Source organism: Nerophis ophidion, linkage group LG27 (genome assembly GCF_033978795.1).
Source record: "Nerophis ophidion isolate RoL-2023_Sa linkage group LG27, RoL_Noph_v1.0, whole genome shotgun sequence".
Taxonomy (NCBI): domain Eukaryota; kingdom Metazoa; phylum Chordata; class Actinopteri; order Syngnathiformes; family Syngnathidae; genus Nerophis; species Nerophis ophidion.
In genome coordinates, this window is record NC_084637.1 from 5,588,500 (window position 1) to 5,611,772 (window position 23,273).

At 41.8% G+C, this 23,273-nt stretch overlaps 1 protein-coding gene across 2 annotated transcripts in view; it reads right to left on the bottom strand.

Moving 5' to 3' along the window:
- Positions 1 to 557: 557 nt before the first annotated feature.
- Positions 558 to 23,273, bottom strand: part of atp7b (ATPase copper transporting beta) — a 72,839-nt gene continuing 50,123 nt past the window's right edge. For both annotated transcript variants that reach the window (XM_061889392.1, XM_061889393.1), the window contains 13 exons: positions 22,038 to 22,129; positions 21,814 to 21,941; positions 14,269 to 14,423; positions 10,003 to 10,137; positions 9,734 to 9,928; positions 9,474 to 9,656; positions 9,224 to 9,407; positions 8,991 to 9,131; positions 4,052 to 4,194; positions 3,779 to 3,982; positions 3,593 to 3,710; positions 3,402 to 3,504; positions 558 to 870 (listed from right to left, as the gene is read on the bottom strand). In XM_061889392.1, coding sequence (XP_061745376.1) covers positions 639 to 870; positions 3,402 to 3,504; positions 3,593 to 3,710; positions 3,779 to 3,982; positions 4,052 to 4,194; positions 8,991 to 9,131; positions 9,224 to 9,407; positions 9,474 to 9,656; positions 9,734 to 9,928; positions 10,003 to 10,137; positions 14,269 to 14,423; positions 21,814 to 21,941; positions 22,038 to 22,129 — 2,013 coding nt within the window. In that variant the 3' untranslated portion in view covers positions 558 to 638. The remainder of the gene's footprint in view (positions 871 to 3,401; positions 3,505 to 3,592; positions 3,711 to 3,778; positions 3,983 to 4,051; positions 4,195 to 8,990; positions 9,132 to 9,223; positions 9,408 to 9,473; positions 9,657 to 9,733; positions 9,929 to 10,002; positions 10,138 to 14,268; positions 14,424 to 21,813; positions 21,942 to 22,037; positions 22,130 to 23,273) is intronic.

Genomic DNA, 23,273 nt, shown 5'->3' on the forward strand with positions numbered 1-23,273 from the left:
CTGTCCCATTCTCCCTTGTGGAGGGGGTCCGGTCCGATGACCATGGATGAAGTACTGGGTGTCCAGAGTCGAGACCCAGGATGGACCGCTCGTCGGGACCCAGGATGGACCGCTCGCCTGTGTATCGGTTGGGGACATCTCTACGCTGCTGATCAGACTCCGCTTGGGATGGTTTCCTGTGGACGGGACTCTCGCTGCTGTCTTGGATCCGCTTTGAACTGAACTCTCGCGGCTGTGTTGGAGCCACTATGGATTGAACTTTCACAGTATCATGTTAGACCCGCTCGACATCCATTGCTTTCGGTCCCCCAGGGTGTGAATTCTCCTTGCCCTTATGTGGGTTCTTCCGAGGATGTCGTAGTCGTAGTGGTTTGTACAGTCCTTTGAGACATTTGTGATTTAGGGCTATATCAATAAACATTGATTGATTGATTGATTGATTAATAATAAAACACTAGTTTAATCAAGTGATTATTTGGCATACCACTCGTGGTGAACGTACCACAGTTCAGGACTCATTGTTATATTCTATTCCACACTTAACGTATCACACAACAGAGTTTTACATTAAAAGTGTTTATTTACATGAATATACAGAGATGTAACACTTATTAAAACCCGCTACGGTTCTCCATTGTCTAAAGATCAAGGAGGGCGGGCTGGTTCTGCTTGTGGATCGAGTTCATCGGCACTGGCGTCTGAGTAGAAATGGCGGCCGGTGGCATGCGGATGACGTGGTGCTGTTCCAAAGACGGCGGACTGCAACCCCGGCCTTCCAGTTTCGGATAAATGCTGACCTGCGAGGACCGCAGGCTCCGCATCACGCCTCTCGCTCTAACCTCGTACAACTCCACTGAGGTCTTCTTGTACCTACAGGGAAACAGGTCATACACGGATTCTAGATGAAACGTGGATGGACTGTTTACATTCAATGGAACCCACTATCCAGTTAGTCTATTGGTTGGAAGCAGTCAAATTCGACAGAAATCTATCATCTTATATATATATATATATACATATATATATATATATACAGTGGGGCAAAAAAGTATATAGTCAGCAACCGATTGTGCAAGTTCTCCCACTTCAAATGATGACAGAGTTCTGTAATGTTCATAATAGGTACACTTCAACTGTGAGAAACAGAATGTGAAAAAAAAATCCAGGAATTCACATTGTAGGAATTTTAAAGAATTTATTTGTAAATTATGGTGGAAAATAAGTATTTGGTCAACCGTTCAAAGCTCTCACTGCTGGAAGGAGGTTTTGGCTCAAAATCTCACGATACATGGCCCCATTCATTCTTTCCTTAACACGGATCAATCGTCCTGTCCCCTTAGCACAGGGGTTTCAAACTCAAATACGGAGTGGGCCAAAATTCTAAACTGAACAAAGCCGCGGGCCAAAGTTGAACGACTTAACTTTTTAATAGGGACCCAAACAAGTTTTGAATTGAATATTGAACAAGCAAGGCTTATATAGAGGTTTGTTGGTAGCGGGGGTGTATATTGTAGTGTCCCGGAAGAGTTAGTGCTGCAAGGGGTTCTGGGTATTTGTTCTGTTGTGTTACAGTGCGGATGTTCTCCCGAAATGTGTTTGTCATTCTTGTTTGCTGTGGGTTCACAGTGTGGTGCATATTTGTAACAGTGTTAAAATTGTTTATAAGGCCACCCTCAGTGTGACCTGTATGGCTGTTGACAAAGTATGCCTTGCATTCACTTGTGTGTGTGTGTAGAAGCCGGATATATAACGTGACTGGGCCGGCACGCTGTTTGTATGGAGGAAAAGCGGACGTGACGACAGGTTGTAGAGCAGGGGTAGGGAACCTATGGCTCTAGAGCCAGATGTGGCTCTTTTGATGACTGCATCTGGCTCTTGGAAAAATCTGAGCTGACATTGCTTAACACGATACTGTAAGTAAATAACTTTCAAAATATAAAACATTCTCATGCATTTTTAATCCATCCACCCGTTTCTACCGCATCTGTTCAAGAAGCTGCGTTAATGGTAAGAAGTTATTTATTTATTATTGGTTGTTTTGGGGCTTGCCCCCCTGGGGGTTCTTTAGACCACCAAGTACCGACATGAAAGCCTGTTTCAGGGTTAAAATATTGTTTTATTTTTCAATAAGTCTCTCAGTTGCTTTCCAGCAATTGTATTTTTCTCTTTTGTTCTCGCTCGCACTCTGGCTCCAGCCCCCACCCCCGTGCTCCTCCTGGCTGCTGCTTATAACAGAGCGACGGGTGATTAGATAGCAAGGCTCAGGTGGGCCATCTACGCACCTGTCGCTGATTTCGAGGCTGGTCCTGGCACACCCCAGTTCGCTGCAGGCCCGCTGGCCACGCCCCCTCAACAGTTCGCTTTCAGAATAACAATGTTATTAGAAAGAATAAGAGACCTATTATACTCAGTGTTAAAATTGTTTATAAGGCCACCCTCAGTGTGACCTGTATGGCTGTTGACCAAGTATGTTTGCATTCACTTGTGTGTGTGTAGAATCTGCATATATTATGTGACTGGGCCGGCACAATAAATGATAAATGATAAATGGGTTGTACTTGTATAGCGCTTTTTTATCTTCATGGTATTCAAAGCGCTTTGACACTACTTCCACATTTACCCATTCACACACTGATGGAGGGAGCTGCCATGCAAGGCGCCAACCAGCACCCATCAGGAGCAAGGGTGAAGTGTCTTGCTCAGGACACAACGGACGTGACGAGGTTGGTACTAGGTGGGAATTGAACCAGGGACGCTCGGGTTGCGCACGGCCACTCTCCCGCTGCACCACGCCGTCCCAATGATCCCACGATGATTATATGGCGGAAAAGCGGACATGACAACAGGTTGTAGAGGACGCTAAAAGCAGTACCTATAAAGCACGCCGCCGATATTGTTGTCCGAGTGGAAATCGGAAGAAATTCGTGAGAATGGTTGCCCCGGGAGTCTCCTGGGAAAATCGTGAGGATTAGAAATAGCGGTGAATGCACCGCCGCTGTATAATACCGGCGGGCCAGCTCTAATGTTAATTTAATATTGTCTCAAGGGCCAAAATAAATTACATGGCGGGCCAGAGTTTGACACCCATGCCTTAGCAGAAAAACAGCCCCAAAGAATGATGTTTCCACCCCCATGCTTCACAGTAGGTGTGGTGTTCTTGGGATGCAACTCAGTATTCTTCTTCCTCCAAACACGGCGAGTTGAGTTTATACCAAAAACTTCTATTTTGGTTTCATCTGACCACATGACATCCTCTGCTGTATCATCCATGTATCCATTTTGGTATAAACTCAACTCGTCGTGTCTGAGCCGTCATCTCCCTTAGTCAAACCATAATAAAATCACTTGGTTCAATTTTTCTTCCAAACGTGTACCAATAAAGTACAAACAAAATGACTCACAATCTGAGCAGCAAAGACGACAGAACCACAGAAACGGACGAGGCGGCCATCGCGGCTGAGCCCATCCAGGGCTGAAGCACCAGGCCGGCGGGCATGAACACGCCTGCAAAGTGCAGACAAAGGTTGAGCGGGCTGCAGGGAACGTGCAGAACCGTCTGGGGCTTGCCGCGGCCTACGCTGTGAGTACTCACCTGCAGCGATGGGTATTCCGACGAGGTTGTAGATGAGAGCGAAGACAAAGTTGATCCGTATCCTCTGCACGGTCCTTTTTGACAGCTCAACACTGGCCACTACGTCCAGAAGGTCGTTCTGCGGCACAAACACGGTCATCGTCCTGCAGCAACAGCAACCGAAGTAAGACCGGGCGCCACACCCACTCTGATAAGAACGATGTCCGCCGCTTCAATGGCCACGTCGGTGCCCGTGCCGATGGCAATGCCGACATCAGCGCGGGCAAGAGCAGGCGAGTCGTTGACGCCGTCTCCCACCATGGCCACTCGCAGACCTTGTTCCTGGAGCTCCTGCACTTTGGCCACCTTATGGGAGGGCAACACCTCTGCAAACACCTTCCTGATCCCTACCTGTGGCGAACACACAGCGGAACTTGAACTCATCCGGCCGCTTTGTCAGATTCCACCAAGTTCCGTCACCTGCGCAGCGATGGCTTTAGCTGTGCGTCTGTTGTCTCCTGTTATCATGACCACCTCGATGCCCATGCTGCTGAGAGTGTGCACCGCCAAGGCTGACTCCGCCTTCACCGTGTCCGCGATGGCGATCATGGCACACAGTACGCCTGCAGAGAGCCTCTAAATCAGGGGTTTCAAACTCAAATACAGAGTGGGCCAAAATTTAAAACTGAACAAAGCCGCGGGCAAAGGTTGAACAGTTTAACCTTTTAATAGGGACCCAAACAAGTTTTGCGTTGAATATTGAACAAGCAAGGCTTATATAAATTTATAGTGACATGCTAAAGAGTTTTAAATAATAATAATTTTAAAATATCAATGGCATATCAAATAAAATTTAAATACAAATTGAATGCCTCTTTTCTATCTGTGCAAGGACAAAAATTCTTGTCTGAGGGGTGGCCTCAGCCGCAGATGTTATCTTTGTTTTAGCGTTGAATATTGAACAAGCAAGGCTTATATACATTTATAGTGACATGCTAAATCGAGTTTTAAATAATAATTTTAAAATGTCAATGGCATATCAAATAAAATTTAAATAAAAATGAATGCCTTTTTCTATCTGTGCAAGGACAAAACTTCTTGTCTGAGGGGTGGCCTCAGCCGCAGATGTTATCTTTGTTTTAGCGTTGAATATTGAACAAGCAAGGCTTATATAAATTTATAGTGACATGCTAAATCGAGTTTTAAATAATAATAATTGTAAAACATCAATGGCATATCAAATAAAATTTAAATAAAAATTGAATGCCTCTTTTCTATCTGTGCAAGGACAAAACTTCTTGTCTCAGGGGTGGCCTCAGCCGCAGATGTTATCTTTGTTTTAGCGTTGAATATTGAACAAGCAAGGCTTATATAAATTTATAGTGACATGCTATATCGAGTTTTAAATAATAATAATTGTACAACATCAATGGCATATCAAATAAAATTTAAATAAAAATTGAATGCCTCTTTTCTATCTGTGCAAGGATAAAACATCTTGTCTGAGGGGTGGCCTCAGCCGCAGATGTTATCTTTGTTTTAGTGTTGAATATTGAACAAGCAAGGCTTATATACATTTATAGTGACATGCTAAATCGAGTTTTAAATAATAATAATGTTAAAATATCAATGGCATATCAAATAAAATTTAAATAAAAATTAATGCCTCTTTTCTATCTGTGCAAGGACAAAACTTCTTGTCTGAGGGGTGGCCTCAGCCGCAGATGTTATCTTTGTTTTAGCGTTGAATATTGAACAAGCAAGGCTTATATAAATTTATAGTGACATGCTAAATCGAGTTTTAAATAATAATTTTAAAATATCAATGGCATATCAAATAAAATTTAAATAAAAAGTAATGCCTTTTTCTATCTGTGCAAGGACAAAACTTCTTGTCTGAGGGGTGGCCTCAGCCGCAGATGTTATCTTTGTTTTAGCGTTGAATATTGAACAAGCAAGGCTTATATAAATTTATACTGACATGCTAAATCGAGTTTTAAATAATAATAATTTTGAAATATCAATGGCATATCAAATAAAATTTAAATAAAAATTGAATGCCTCTTTTCTATCTGTGCAAGGACAAAACTTCTTGTCGGAGGGGTGGCCTCAGCCACAGATGTTATCTTTTTTTTAGCCCGCTAACAGCCAAGGACTTCAAAGACCTCAATGAAGAAAAGATGTAGTGAGTAGAAACAAGGAAATCACAAGGCCCAGCACATTCCGTCACATATTGTGCGTCGTGGACAAGCTTTGCAATATATGTGACCACTCCTTTTAGAGGCAGGCTTAGTGATGTTGACTATGGAACTCCTGAATAAATAGAGGGATGCGGGAGCTGAACTTTAGAGCGTAGGATGAGACTGTGACTAAGTGTGCAGCTTCATGCGTTCTCCTCATGAGCTAAATTGAACTCTGTCTCTGCATGGTTCCTTGCTTCTTGTCTAATAGATGTCATCAGTGCTTGAACCTGACAGGCCTGAGCCTCTAAATGTTTGGGTGCAGCTGGTCATCATATTTAATGTAACTTACAGCAGCCGTGGAAAAGGTGGCAAGATGGCGTCATGACTCTGGTCTTACATTAAACATTGAGAAAACGGCAACAATGTATTTTGTAAGCAAATATAAAATCTCGTCCTTTCCAAATTGTACTGTTTATAAGGAAATAATACAAAACGTTAGTGAATATCGTCACCTGGGTGTCATTCTAGACCAACACTTGGCTTTAAATGTTGATGTGCCAGAATCTTAAATACAACATAATTTTTTTTAAATGTACCAGGAATTCGTTAACACTGGAGCTAGTCCAAACTTATTTTAATGCAATGATTATGTCTCGCTTTTATAATTGTATAACATGTTGGTCCTAGCAAAGCAAATTGACACTGAGGCCATTGGAAACTTTGCACAAACAATCGCTTAAAATCAATCAATCAATCAAAGTTTACTTATATAGCCCTGAATCCCGAGTGTCTCAAAGGGCTGCACAAGCCACAACGACATCCTCGGCTCAGATCCCACATCAGGACAAGAAAAAAACTCAACCCAATGGGATGACAATAAGAAACTATGTCAAAATCCCTGACTGAAAACCACCACACCACCATCACTGTTTAGTTCTCCAAAAATATAGACTGTTAAATTTGGCTAAAATTTAAAGATTACCATCAATACAAATGGCCCATCACATCCTAAATAACACTAATAGAGGAATGGAACGACCTCACAACAAACTTAAAAACTCAAAGAGATTTCTCTTCATTGCCATCTTTATGCGGGGTTGTTCTCCCGGGATGCAGACAGACAACTCCGGACAAAGCGTGAAGGTAAGAGATGATTTATTCTCCATAAATCAAACACAGTCTAAAACAAACAGGAAACAAAAATAAAAAAAAACGCATGCCGATCGCACGAGAGGCTAAGGGAAAAACTTAGCGCAGGAATCAGCCAGGAAACAAGACATGAACCTACGTGAATCTTGCATAAAGCAAACAACGAAGCCAGACTGAGCGTGGCGAGAAAGGTGAATAAATAGCTCTCAGATTAGTGCTCGAAAGCAGGTGAGTGTGCCGACCACTAACCAGAGGCAGGTGAACCCAATTAGTACCCATGGTAACCAAAACAAACCCAGAGGTGCACAAAACAGGAAGACAGGGAGTACAAAAATAACAAAACAAAACATGATAAGGATCAAATCATGACATTCATTCACAATTGAAGTTAAAAAATGGCTTTGGAGCAATCAAAGCTGCTCACACGGTCACTAAGGTGGACACTATGATTGACACATCAACTTAATGTGTATTACATTTATCCATGAGAGCATTTGTGAGGTGTGTCTGTTAAAATCGGGGTTGTTTTATACAAATGACGGATGTGGAAAAAAAGCATGTATTGTCTATGTGTTATGATGTAAAGGAGGAGTGGTTGTATTGTATAATAAGTATGTTTCCAGGTAAGGGCATTTTATCCATCCATCCATCCATTTTCTACCGCTTATTCCCTTTTGGGGTCGCGGGGGGCGCTGGCGCCTATCTCAGCTACAATCGGGCGGAAGGCGGGGTACACCCTGGACAAGTCGCCACCTCATCGCAGGGCCAACACAGATAGACAGACAACATTCACACTCACATTCACACACTAGGGCCAATTTAGTGTTGCCAATCAACCTATCCCCAGGTGCATGTCTTTGGAAGTGGGAGGAAGCCGGAGTACCCGGCGGGAACCCACGCATTCACGGGGAGAACATGCAAACTCCACACAGAAAGATCCCGAGCCTGGATTTGAACCCAGGATTGCAGGACCTTTGTATCGTGAGGCAGACGCACTAACCCCTCTGCCACCGTGAAGCCTGGGCATTTTATCACTTTTCTTATTTGGATTACACGCTATAGTATGATTTTATTGTTATAATTTAATTGTATGATTGTTGTATCACTTTAATTTGGGTAGCCAGATGGAAATTAGCTATTTAGCTATAATCTGGTACAGATTATATAAATAGACCTCCTTTTTAGACCAGTTGATCTGCCGCTTCTTTTCTTTTTTCTCCTATTGCCCCCCCCCCTCCCTTGTGGAGGGGCCCGGTCCGATGACCATGGATGATGTACTGGCTGTCCAGAGTCGAGACCCAGGATGGACCGCTCGCCTGTGTATCGGTTGGGGACATCTCTACGCTGCTGACCCGCCTCCGCTTGGGATGGTTTCCTGTGGACGGGACTCTCGCTGCTGTCTGGGATCCGCTTTGAACTGAACTCTCGCGGCTGTGTTGGAGCCACTATGGATTGAACTTTCACAGTATCATGTTAGACCCGCTCGACATCCATTGCTTTCGGTCCCCTAGAGGGGGGGGGGGTTGCCCACATCTGAGGTCCTCTCCAAGGTTTCTCATAGTCAGCATTGTCACTGGCGTCCCACTGGATGTGAATTCTCCCTGCCCACTGGGTGTGAGTTTTCCTTGCCCTTTTGTGGGTTCTTCCGAGGATGTCGTAGTCGTAATGATTTGTGCAGTCCTTTGAGACATTTGTGATTTGGGGCTATATAAATAAACATTGATTGATTGATTGACTGAAGATATCTGTCTTTAAAAGGTAACTGGGTTATACTTGTATAGCGCTTTTCTACCTTCAAGGTACTCAAAGTGCTTTGGCACTATTTCCACATTCACCCATTCACACACACATTAACACACTGATGGCAGGAGCTGTCATGCAAGGCCCTAACCCCGACCCATCAGGAGCAAGGGTGAAGTGTCTTGCTCAAGGACACACGGATCGTGACGAGGTTGGTAGAATGTGGGGGTGGAACCAGGAACCCTCATATTGCTGGCACGGCTACTCTCCCAACTGCGCCAACTGTGCTTAATGTTTTTCTGCATTGTCCCTTCCAATAAAGACTAAAACAAAAAACTCTGTCTCACCATCTATGGCCACCAGAATCGAGGTCTGCCCCTTTACCTCGTGGCTCGACATGGCGGCATCCACGTCTGCTCCGACATGGTGGCCATTCCTTCTCATCCATTCCCGGTTCCCGATCAGGACAGAGTAACATGAAATCTCACCTGGAAGAAAGGTAGGGACGTAGTCTTTATCAAAGCATGAACAAAATCAGATCAGAAGTCCCTGACCCACCAGGTCCTGCAAGACCACACACCTGTATTCGGGATCTCTGCAGCATCAACTAGGCTACTCTCATCCATGGTTGTCCCGGGCAACAAGAAACGCTCCTCGCTCTGTTGTAGCAACAGATGCTCCACATTAGAAACCCGGCAGCTGATCCCGCAGCCCGGCACGGCTTGAAAGTCCTGGCAGTACCCCAGCACGTCCGTGCTTAGCTCCTGTATGCAAACGGTCAGATTTCTTTTTGATTGTTCTCATTAGGGCCTGGACTTGCAAACATTCACCTCCTTGCAGTGTTTGGTGACTGCGATGCCTACTGGGTGCTCACTGCTGGCCTCTGCTGTGCCCACCACTGCCAGGATCTGTCGAAGAGGCATGCGGGCCATCTCCCAAAGCACCAACACGCGGGTCACCCGGGGAACGCCATTGGTGATGGTACCGGTCTTATCGAACATCACCACATTAATCTGACGGGAGAGCAAAATTCCTGTGACCATTTTCTTGCGATGCTTGGTCCTTGGCGACTAACGGCTAAGTGCTTTGCCTTGTGGGCCATCTCCAGTGGCTCGCCTCCTTTGATGAGTATGCCGCTCTGAGCGCCGACCCCGGTGCCCACCATGACCGCGGTCGGCGTAGCCAGTCCGAGAGAACAGGGGCATGCGATGGAAAGGACAGTGATAGAGGCTTGGAAGGCGAAGCGGACGATGACCTCCGCCTTGGAAATGTTGGTGTTGTAACCCTTTGGCGAAGATTAGATGAAGACTTCATCAGCTGTGCTTTACATGCGTGGGAGTAAGGGGTGTTGGCACCTACCGAGAAGTTATCCCTCACGATGTCAAAGTTGACAAAGCCGACTGCCAGCCACGCCACCAGAGTCAGCAAGGAGACAAAGACGATGAAAGGCACAAAGTATCCGCTGAGTCGGTCAGCAAATTGCTGGATGGGAGCCTGGAAGAAGGGAAAACATGGTTTTACAGACCATAGGGCGCACCGGATTATAAGGCGCACTGACGATGAGCGGGTAGATTTATTTCATACAAAAGACGGACCGGATTTTAAGGCGCATTAAAGGGGTCTTTTTTTTTCTTTCCTAAATGTAAGAGAGTTCCTTGTGGTCTACATAACATGTAATGGCGGTTCTTTGGTCAAAAAGTTTTAGCAGACTCTCCTTTCAAGCCCACATTGCATTAATCGACTTCGCCCATCCCTTACCCCACATACTGCTGCCATACACGTCCTTAGCCTGGTCACCTCTAGCCTGGACTACCGCAAGTCTCTCCCGTTTGGTCTCCCTCACAAGTCACTTCACAAACTTCAGCTTCTCCAGAACTCTGCAGCCCGGATAATCACCAGAACCCCCTTCAATCTAGCACGTCGCCCCTATTCTGCAGCAACTCCAGTGGCTACCCATCAAACATCGTATCCACTTTAAAACAATTCTCCTCACTTTCAAAGCTATCTATAACCTCTCTCCGTCGTATCTCTCTGACCTGCTCCATGTTGCCACGCCCTCGTTTTCCCTAAGATCTTCTTCATCCATCCATCTCACCGTCCCCTTACTTAAAGTGTCCACCGTGGGTGCCCGAACTTTCATCCACTGTGCCCCTCATCTTTGGAACTCATTACCACCAGACCTTCGTAACTTAGACTCAATATCCCTCTTTAAATCAAGACTCAAAACACACCCATTCCTGACTGCTTATTCATTGTAAATCTCGAACTTTGTTATTATTGTTGTTGTTGTTTTTTTCCAATTCATTTTATTGTTTTGATTTTTTACGGTGTCCTTGAGTTTCCAGAAAGGTGCCTTATAAGAGAAATGTATTATTATTATTATCATTATTATGATGTTTTACAGATCATCTTCAAGCCGTTTTCTGACAGTCGCTTCCGGTTGCGCCGTTTTGTGGGCGGTCTTATTTACGTGGCTCACCTTCGACAGCGTCTTCTCCCCGTCATCTTTGTCGTAGCGGTGTAGCGTGCAAGGACGGTAGTGGAAGAAGTGTCAAAAGAGGGAGCTAACTCTTTTAATGAAATTCAGACTTCAACAAATAATGGAACAGCATCTCTTCATCCGTCACTCACTAGTGCAACAACAATGCCGGAAATGTGTCCCGTGAAAAAAACATCCGACCGGAAGTCTCTAATAACTAATAATCACCGGAACCCCTTCAATCTAGCACGTCGCCCCTATTCTGCAGCAACTCCAGTGGCTACCCATCAAACACCGTATCCACTTCAAAACAATTCTCCTCACTTTCAAAGCTATCTATAACCTCTCTCCGTCGTATCTCTCTGACCTGCTCCATGTCGCCACGCCCACGTGTTCCCTAAGATCTTCTTCATCCATCCATCTCACCGTCCCCTTATTCAAAGTGTCCACCGTGGGTGCCCAAACTTTCATCCACTCTGCCCCTCATCTTTGGAACTCATTACCACCAGACCTTCGTAACTTAGACTCAATATCCCTCTTTAAATCAAGACTCAAAACACACCTATTCCTGACTGCTTATTCATTGTAAAGCTTATCGATCTTTGTTGTTATTGTTGTTGTTTTTCTTCAATTTATTTTATTGTTTGGATTTTTTACGGTATCTTGAGTTTCCAGAAAGGTGCCTTATAAGAGAAATGTATTATTATTATTATTTTTATCATTATTATGATGTTTTACAGATCATTTTCAAGCCGTTTTCTGACAGTCGCTTCCGGTTGGGCCGTTTTGTGGGCGGTCTTATTTACGAGGATCACCTTCGACAGCGTGTTCTCCCCGTCATCTTTGTCGTAGCGGTGTAGCGTGCAAGGACGGGAGTGGAAGAAGTGTCAAAAGAGGGAGCTAACTATTTTAATGACATTCAGACTTTACTTCAATAAATAACGGCGCAGCATCTCTTCATCATTCACTCACTAGTGCAACAACAACGTTGGAAATGTGTCCCGTGAAAAAAACATCCGACTGGAAGTCTCTAATAACTAAAGTTCCTTGGGTGAATAATGTAAACTCACCACACCGGTATGTTTTAGCGCTTTCATGGCGAGTTTATTGACAGATATAAGTAAGAACTTTACACTACTTTTAATTAGAAATGGCAACAGCGTAGGATGAATGTCCCATAACCAGAATATAGCAAAAAAGAAGAACCTTATCGACTATGGTGTCCCCACGGACTACAAAGGCGGATTAACGCAAATTTTCAGGACTTAGTCAGATCCCAAATACAGAACATTAGGTACCAGAAGGTAAAAAACGTTGCTTTTGCATAATATTGCGATACAAAAACGCCAGATAACATGTCTTACCTTATACACACACCATAATAATACTCGCATGTTGACGGACATCAAGCGGTGCAGCTTCTTAGCTTACCAAAGTCACACTAAAACATTGTGATACATTTTTGAGCGCCGTGTGTAATGTTCTATATTTTTAATGGAACATATACAATTTTGGTGTTGTTTATTTGAGTCATATTGCAGTCTACACGTATCTCGTATGTGTGACTGCCATCTACTGGTCACACTTATAATTTTACCATGTAAATAAAATAGTGTCGAGGTCGGTAAGCACAACCAAAATTACTTCGTACATTAGGTGCACCCGGTTATAAGGCGCAGTATAGAGTTTTGAGAAAATAAAAGGATTTTAAGTCCGAAAAATACGGCAAGTACAGCCTTTAGTCTACAGATCTTAAGTAAGACATTCACTCACCTTCTTCATCCATCCATCTCACTGTGCCCTTATTTAAAGTGTCCACCGTGGGTGGCCGAACTTTCATCCACTCTGCCCCTCATCTTTGGAACTCATTACCACCAGACCTTCGTAACTTAGACTCAATATCCCTCTTTAAATCAAGACTCAAAATACACCCATTCCTGACTGCTTATTCATTGTAAAGCTTATCAATCTTTGTTGTTATTGTTGTTGTTGTTTTTATCCAATTTATTTTATTGTCTTGATTTTTTACGGTGTCCTTGAGTTTCCAGAATGGTGCCTTATAAGGGAAATGTATTATTATTATTATTATTATTATTATTAAGATGTTTTACAGATCATCTTCAAGCCGTTTTCTGACAGTCGTTTCCGTTTGCGCAGTTTTGTGGGCGGTCTTATTTACGTGCCTCACCTTCGACAGCGTCTTCTCCCGTCATCTTTGTCGTAGCGGTGTAGCGTGCAAGGACGGGAGTGGAAGAAGTGTCAAAAGAGGGAGCTAACTCTTTTAATGAAATTCAGACTTTACTTCAATAAATAACGGAGCAGCATCTCTTCATCATTCACTCACTAGTGCAACAACAACGCCGGAAATGTGTCCCGTGAAAAAAACATCCGACCGGAAGTCTCTAATATCTAAAGTTCCTTGGGTGAATAATGTAAACTCACCACACCGGTATGTTTTAGCGCTTTCATGGCGAGTTTACTGACAGATATAAGTAAGAACTTTACACTACTTCTAATTAGAAATGGCAACAGCGTAGGATGAATGTCCCATAACCAGAAGATAGAGAAAAAGAAGAAGCTTATCGACTACAGTGTCGGCACGGACTACAAAGGCGGATTAATGCAAATTTTCAGGACTTAGTCAGATCCCAAATACAGAACATTAGGTACCAGATGGTAAAAAACGTTGCTTTTGCATAATATTGCGATACAAAAACGCCAGATAACATGTCTTACCATATACACACACTAATAATAATACTCGTATGTTGACGCACATCAAGCAGTGCAGCTTCTTAGCTTACCAAAGTCGTACTAAAACATTGTGATAAATTTTTGAGCGTCATGTGTAATGTTCTATATTTTTAATGGAACATTTACAATTTTGGTGTTGTTTATTTGAGTCATATTGCAGTCTACACGTATCTCGTATGTGTGACTGCCATCTACTGGTCAAACTTATAATTTTACCATGTAAATAAAATAGTGTCGAGGTCGGTAAGCACAACCAAAATTACTTCGTACATTAGGTGCACCCGGTTATAAGGCGCAGTGTAGAGTTTTGAGGAAATGAAAGGATTTTAAGTCCGAAAAATACGGTAAGTACACCCTTTAGTCTACAGATCTTAAGTAAGACATTCACCCACCTTGGATGTTTGGGCTTCTTCCACCAGTCGTACGATCTGCGACAGTGTGGTGTCAGCACCAACATGTGTGGCCTCCACAAGAAGAGCGCCGTGAGCGTTGATGGAACCAGCAATCACCAGGCTGCCCACCTTCTTACTGACCGGCATTGGCTCACCTAACAAGAATGTGCAGGAAATGCACTCGTTCAGCCTCACAGGACGGGAAATGGGATGAAATAAAGTAACAAACGCAAAACTTCTTGTCATTGACCTTAAGTGCGTACGTAGTAAACCATTTTTTTTATTGTCCCGACCAGCTTCTCGGGCAAATCTTATCCCATACCCATATCAGATGTGCAGATTTACTTTACAAAAGAGAAGTGTGGGATACTTCTCTTGTTGCCTTATTTGTAGTTGACTTTATTAAAGGAATTTCTATTATCATTTGGTCCAGCCGGGACAGAGCAGGAGGGGATAGAAAGAGAAAAAAAAGGAAGACAGAGGGGAGAATTATCAATCAATCAATCATCAATCAATGTTTACTTATATAGCCCTAAATCACTAGTGTCTCAAAGGGCTGCACAAACCACTACGACATCCTCGGTAGGCCCACATAAGGGCAAGGAAAACTCACACCCAGTGGGACGTAGGTGACAATGATGACTATGAGAACCTTGGAGAGGAGGAACGCAATGGATGTCGAGCGTGTCTAACATGATACTGTGAAAGTTCAATCCATAATGGATTATGGAGAAAAGGAGGATATGAGGGGGAAAATAATAATAATTATAATAAAATATATTTAAAATAATAATAATGATAATAATTATATATATACTGTGATGAGGTGGCGATTGTAGCTGAGATAAAAAAGGGAATAAGTGGTAGAAAATAGATGGATGGATTGAATTATATATATATTTTTTTAAATATTTAAAAGAAGATCACAGACATGCTGACACACAAGGTAACTACTCCAGCAGCTGGCCGACTTGAAGCACCTCGGAATACCTTGCAGCACCAAGCTACCGCAATGGACGCTGGAACTAGACCCAGCAGGCCTCAACCAGGACGGGCACCCGGAAGGGATGAACGATCGGACCCAAGAGCTCCAGACATGCAGCCTGGATGCAGTAGCCTAAGGCGCCGTCCCCCACAGCCCCGGAAATATATATATATATATATATATATATATATATATATATATATATATATATATATATATATATATATATATATACATATATATACATATACATACATGTATATATATATATATATATGTATTTATATATATATATATACATACATGTATATAAATATATGCATATATATGTGTGTATATATGTATGTATATATATACATATATACATATACAGTATATAAGTACGCACACATACATATACACACAAACATGCATGTATACATAAACATATACACATACATTTACACATTTATAAACACACCCATAACTATACCCATAATTGCACACACATATATAGTAGTAAACCTAAGGAATGTGTGTCATTTATTGCCGCGTTTGTTTGTGAGCAACTTCCTGTCTCCTATTTGATGTATCGCCCTGCGATGAATTGATAGTGTTCTCTTAGGGATGCTGCCTTCAAATGTCTCACAGATGGATGGTGCTGCTGGGAGAATAAAGTTCCTTGAATCCTTTATGACATCATAAATAATCATATTGTGTCTTAAGCCAATACAAATAGTTAATAGTATTTATCAAAGCTTTTTATCATTTTAAGTACAACTTACACAGTGTGGATGTCACACATTTTATTTTGGATGTGATCCAAATGTGTCAGCACTTTAAATCCAAGATTGGATATCATTTTTAACCTGTAAAACTTATTTTTCAAAGTACAAAAATACATACCAGATTTATATTTTGTCTAAGTCAATCACTTTTGCCCTCTTTTTACCCTTCTCTCCTCTTTAATATAGAAAAAATATAGAACAATCATGACTATTTTTATTTTCACTGTTTAGTATTTTACTTTTTTTTACTTTGTATCATCTGACAATGCACAATTCCCCCTTCCTCTTGTACACCATCCTTATCTGTCTTGTGTTCCAAGTATTACGTCGTCCCCTCACTTCCCTAAATACGAACTTCATTCAAATATAGAGATTAAAGATGAAAATATTTAGCGATTGGTGTTTAAAACCAATTGTAAATATGAATAAATAATCTTAAAAATGTAATTTAAAACATTTGTACGCACGTAAAACACTTAATACTTCAGTATATCAGTATGTGGAATTAAATGATGTAATGGATTAATCAAAGCCATCAAACAATGTACTAATATGATCCACTTCAAGAAACTCTTTTAATTTAAAGTGTTTCCAAACATTCTGAATTTATTTCCTCCATTTATTCATTTTCTAGATAATCTTACTCATCTCACCGTATGAAATATAACTTACTTCACCGATTATTATTTATCTATTCTTATTGTTGTTACTTATGGAGTATATTGTGAATAAATTGAGAACAGGAAGTGAACAAAAGTTTGGTAACAATTTAGTATGGGGAACATATTCACCATTAGATTAGTTAGATGCCTAATAAGATGCAAATTAGTAACATATTGGCTCTTAATTTGTCAATATTAAGTACTTATACAAGTACAACCCATTTATTTATCATTTACTTATTAAAAGCCTTATTCTGCATGGCCTTATTAAACAACCAGTAAGCGGGTAACACTTTAGTATGGGGAACATATTCACCATTACTAAACTTAACCCTAACCCTCAAACCCTCTAACCCTAAACCGGTAACACTTTAGTATGGGGAACATAGTCACCATTACAAACCCTAACCCCAACCTCAACCTCAACCCGAAACAAACAACTCTAAATAAAGTCTTTGTTACTTAGAATATGTTCTCCATACTAAAATTTTACCAAACGTTTTAGCAAATGCTATGTAAAGGAAAAGGGGTAGGATTAAATAAACTCAGCTTCTTCCTACTCATTTTCGAACATGTTGAATAGAGAAACTGGAAATTGTGATGCATCATGTTGTATGCATGCATGTGTGATGCATCATGCTGTATGCATGCAAGTGTGATGCATCATGTTGTATGCATGCATGTGTGATGCATCATGTTGTATGCATGCATGCATGTGTGATGTATCATGTTGTATGCATGCATGTGTGATGCATCATGTTGTATGCATACATGTGTGATGCATCATGTTGTATGCATGCATGTGTGATGCATCATGTTGTATGCATGCATGTGTGATGCATCATGTTGTATGCATGCATGTGTGATGCATCATGTTGTATGCATGCATGTGTGATGCATCATGTTGTATGCATGCATGTGTGATGCATCATGTTGTATGCATGCACGTGTGATGCATCATGTTGTATGCATGCATGTGTGATGCATCATGTATACATGCATGTGTGATGTATCATGTTGTATGCATGCATGTGTGATGCATCATGTTGTATGCATGCATGTGTGATGCATCATGTTGTATGCATGCACGTGTGATGCATCATGTTGTATGCATGTACATGTAATGTATAATGTTGTATGCATGCACGTGTGATGCATCATGTTGTATGCATGTACGTGTAATGTATAATGTTGTATGCATGTATGTGTCATGCATCATGTTGTATGCATGCATGTGTGATGCATCATGTTGTATGCATGCATGTGTGATGCATCATGTTGTATGCATGCATGTGTGATGTATCATGTTGTATGCATGCATGTGTGATGTATCATGTTGTATGCATGCATGTGTGATGTATCATGTATGAATGCATGTGTGATGCATCATGTATGCATGCATGTGTGATGTATCATGTTGTATGCATGCATGCATGTGTGATGCATCATGTTGTATGCATGCATGCATGTGTGATGTATCATGTTGTATGCATGCATGTGTGATGCATCATGTTGTATGCATGCATGTGTGATGCATCATGTTGTATGCATGCATGTGTGATGTATCATGTTGTATGCATGCATGTGTGATGTATCATGTTGTATGCATGTACGTGTGATGCATCATGTTGTATGCATGTAGGATGGCATCATGTTGTATGCATGCATGTGTGATGCATCATGTTGTATGCATGCAGGTGTAATGCATCATGTTGTATGCATGCACGTGGGATGCATCATGTTGTATGCATGCACGTGTGATGCATCATGTTGTATGCATGCACGTGTGATGCATCATGTTGTATGCATGTAGGATGGCATCATGTTGTATGCATGCATGTGTGATGCATCATGTTGTATGCATGCAGGTGTAATGCATCATGTTGTATGCATGCAGGTGTAATGCATCGTATTGTATGCACGCATGTGTGATGCATCATGTTGTATGCATGCATGTGTGATGCATCATGGTGTATGCATGCATGTGTGATGTATCATGTTGTATGCATGCATGTGTGATGCATCATGTTGTATGCATGCGTGTGTGATGCATCATGTTGTATGCATGCAGGTGTAATGCATCGTGTTGTATGCACGCATGTGTGATGCATCATGTTGTATGCATGCATGTGTGATGCATCACGTTGTATGCATGCATGTGTGATGTATCATGTTGTATGCATGCATGTGTGATGTATCATGTTGTATGCATGTACGTGTGATGCATCATGTTGTATGCATGTAGGATGGCATCATGTTGTATGCATGCATGTGTGATGCATCATGTTGTATGCATGCAGGTGTAATGCATCATGTTGTATGCATGCACGTGGGATGCATCATGTTGTATGCATGCATGTGTGATGCATCATGTTGTATGCATGCACGTGTGATGCATCATGTTGTATGCATGCACGTGTGATGCATCATGTTGTATGCATGCACGTGTGATGCATCATGTTGTATGCATGCACGTGTGATGCATCATGTTGTATGCATGTAGGATGGCATCATGTTGTATGCATGCACGTGTGATGCATCATGTTGTATGCATGCAGGTGTAATGCATCATGTTGTATGCATGCAGGTGTAATGCATCGTGTTGTATGCACGCATGTGTGATGCATCATGTTGTATGCATGCATGTGTGATGTATCATGTTGTATGCATGCAGGTGTGATGCATCATGTTGTATGCATGCATGTGTGATGTATCATGTTGTATGCATGCATGTGTGATGCATCATGTTGTATGCATGCATGTGTGATGCATCATGTTGTATGCATGCATGTGTGATGTATCATGTTGTATGCATGCATGTGTGATGTATCATGTTGTATGCATGCATGTGTGATGTATCATGTATGAATGCATGTGTGATGCATCATGTATGCATGCATGTGTGATGTATCATGTTGTATGCATGCATGCATGTGTGATGCATCATGTTGTATGCATGCATGCATGTGTGATGTATCATGTTGTATGCATGCATGTGTGATGCATCATGTTGTATGCATGCATGTGTGATGCATCATGTTGTATGCATGCATGTGTGATGTATCATGTTGTATGCATGCATGTGTGATGTATCATGTTGTATGCATGTACGTGTGATGCATCATGTTGTATGCATGTAGGATGGCATCATGTTGTATGCATGCATGTGTGATGCATCATGTTGTATGCATGCAGGTGTAATGCATCATGTTGTATGCATGCACGTGGGATGCATCATGTTGTATGCATGCACGTGTGATGCATCATGTTGTATGCATGCACGTGTGATGCATCATGTTGTATGCATGTAGGATGGCATCATGTTGTATGCATGCATGTGTGATGCATCATGTTGTATGCATGCAGGTGTAATGCATCATGTTGTATGCATGCAGGTGTAATGCATCGTATTGTATGCACGCATGTGTGATGCATCATGTTGTATGCATGCATGTGTGATGCATCATGGTGTATGCATGCATGTGTGATGTATCATGTTGTATGCATGCATGTGTGATGCATCATGTTGTATGCATGCGTGTGTGATGCATCATGTTGTATGCATGCAGGTGTAATGCATCGTGTTGTATGCACGCATGTGTGATGCATCATGTTGTATGCATGCATGTGTGATGCATCACGTTGTATGCATGCATGTGTGATGTATCATGTTGTATGCATGCATGTGTGATGTATCATGTTGTATGCATGTACGTGTGATGCATCATGTTGTATGCATGTAGGATGGCATCATGTTGTATGCATGCAGGTGTAATGCATCATGTTGTATGCATGCACGTGGGATGCATCATGTTGTATGCATGCATGTGTGATGCATCATGTTGTATGCATGCACGTGTGATGCATCATGTTGTATGCATGCACGTGTGATGCATCATGTTGTATGCATGCACGTGTGATGCATCATGTTGTATGCATGCACGTGTGATGCATCATGTTGTATGCATGTAGGATGGCATCATGTTGTATGCATGCACGTGTGATGCATCATGTTGTATGCATGCAGGTGTAATGCATCATGTTGTATGCATGCAGGTGTAATGCATCGTGTTGTATGCACGCATGTGTGATGCATCATGTTGTATGCATGCATGTGTGATGTATCATGTTGTATGCATGCAGGTGTGATGCATCATGTTGTATGCATGCATGTGTGATGTATCATGTTGTATGCATGCATGTGTGATGCATCATGTTGTATGCATGCATGTGTGATGCATCATGTTGTATGCATGCATGTGTGATGTATCATGTTGTATGCATGCATGTGTGATGTATCATGTTGTATGCATGCATGTGTGATGTATCATGTTGTATGCATGCATGTGTGATGTATCATGTTGTATGTATGCATGTGTGATGTATCATGTTGTATGCATGCATGTGTGATGCATCATGGTGTATGCATGCATGTGTGATGCATCATGTTGTATGCATGCATGTGTGATGCATCATGTTGTATGCATGCATGTGTGATGCATCATGTTGTATGCATGCATGTGTGATGCATCATGTTGTATGCATGCATGCATGTGTGATGCATCATGTTGTATGCATGCATGTGTGATGCATCATGTTGTACACATGCTTGTGTGATGCATCATGGTGTATGCATGCATGTGTGATGCATCATGTATGCATGTACGTGTGATGTATCATGTTGTATGCATGCATGTGTGATGCATCATGTTGTATGCATGCATGTGTGATGCATCATGTTGTATGCATGCATGTGTGATGTATCATGTTGTATGCATGCATGTGTGATGTATCATGTTGTATGCATGCATGTGTGATGTATCATGTTGTATGCATGCATGTGTGATGTATCATGTTGTATGCATGCATGTGTGATGTATCATGTTGTATGCATGCATGTGTGATGCATCATGTTGTATGCATGCATGTGTGATGCATCATGTTGTATGCATGCATGTGTGATGTATCATGTTGTATGCATGCATGTGTGATGCATCATGTTGCATGCATGCATGTTCCAAACAAACTCAACTCAACTCAAAATGTGCTCTACACTTCCTGTGTGACTGTTATGGTTATACAAAGATATCGCATCCATTATTCATTTGTTTTGTTACTGTACTTTTTCTACCTGTGATTAAAGACTCGTCCGCCATGGAGCTTCCTTCAATCACTTTACCATCGACCGGGAACTTCCCCCCCGGGACCACCTTCACAATGTCGCCGCGCTGCACCAGCTCCACCACCACTTGCTCCTCGCTGAGGCAGAACAATGTGCAATCACAATCAAGACATGGATTATTTGGTTTGCAGCACAAAGACGACTTTGCAGGCTTCCGCTGTGCGACCACTCACCTGATGATGGAGTGGTCCGGCCCCAAGGTAATCACTGTCGCATCTGTGGCTTGCAGTGACATCAACTTGGCCAACGCCGCTGAGGTTTTACTCTAAAGAAACAACACCCAGAAACATGTTGTGTCTCATCAGTATATGGCACATATATTGTGCCATGTTATGTAGTAAATCAATAACTACATATATACAGATAAACACACACACATTTATATTTATACACACATACAGTGTGGCTAGAAAGTATTTTGTCAGCCACCGATTGTGCAAGTTCTCCCACTTAAAATGATGACAGAGGTCTGTAATTTTCATCATAGGTACACTTCAACTGTGAGAGACAGAATGTGGAAAAAAAATCCAGGAATTCACATTGTAGGAATTTTAAAGAATTTATTTGTAAATTATGGTGGAAAATAAGTTTTTGGTCAACCATTCAAAGCTCTCACTGATGGAAGGAGGTTTTGGTTCAAAATCTCACGATACATGGCCCCATTCATTCTTTCCTTAACACGGATCAATCGTCCTGTCCACTTAGCAGAAAAACAGCCCCAAAGCATGATGTTTCCACCCCCATGCTTCACAGTAGGTATGGTGTTCTTGGGATAGTATAAACACGACGAGTAGAGTTGATACCAGAATGGATACATGGATGATACAGCAGAGGATTGGGAGAATGTCATGTGGTCAGATGAAACCAAAATAGAACTTTTTGGTATAAACTCAACTCGTGGTGTTTGGAGGAAGAAGAATACTGAGTTGCATCCCAAGAACACCACACCTACTGTGAAGCATGGGGGTGGAAACATCATGCTTTGGGGCTGTTTTTCTGCTAAGGGGACAGGACGATTGATCCGTGTTAAGGAAAGAATGAATGGGGCCATGTATCGTGAGATTTTGAGCCAAAACCTCCTTCCATCAGTGAGAGCTTTGAATGGTTGACCAAATACTTATTTTCTACCATAATTTACAAATAAATTCTTTAAAATTCCTACAATGTGTATTCCTAAAAAATTTTTTCACATTCTGTCTCTCACAGTTGAAGTGTACCTATGATGAAAATTACAGACCTCTGTCATCATTTTAAGCGGGAGAACTTGCACAAACGGTGGCCGACTAAATACTGTATATAAACACATTTATATATATTCACATGTATATATACACATATATACACACACACATATATATACACATGTGTTTATAAATATATATATATATATATATATATATATATATATT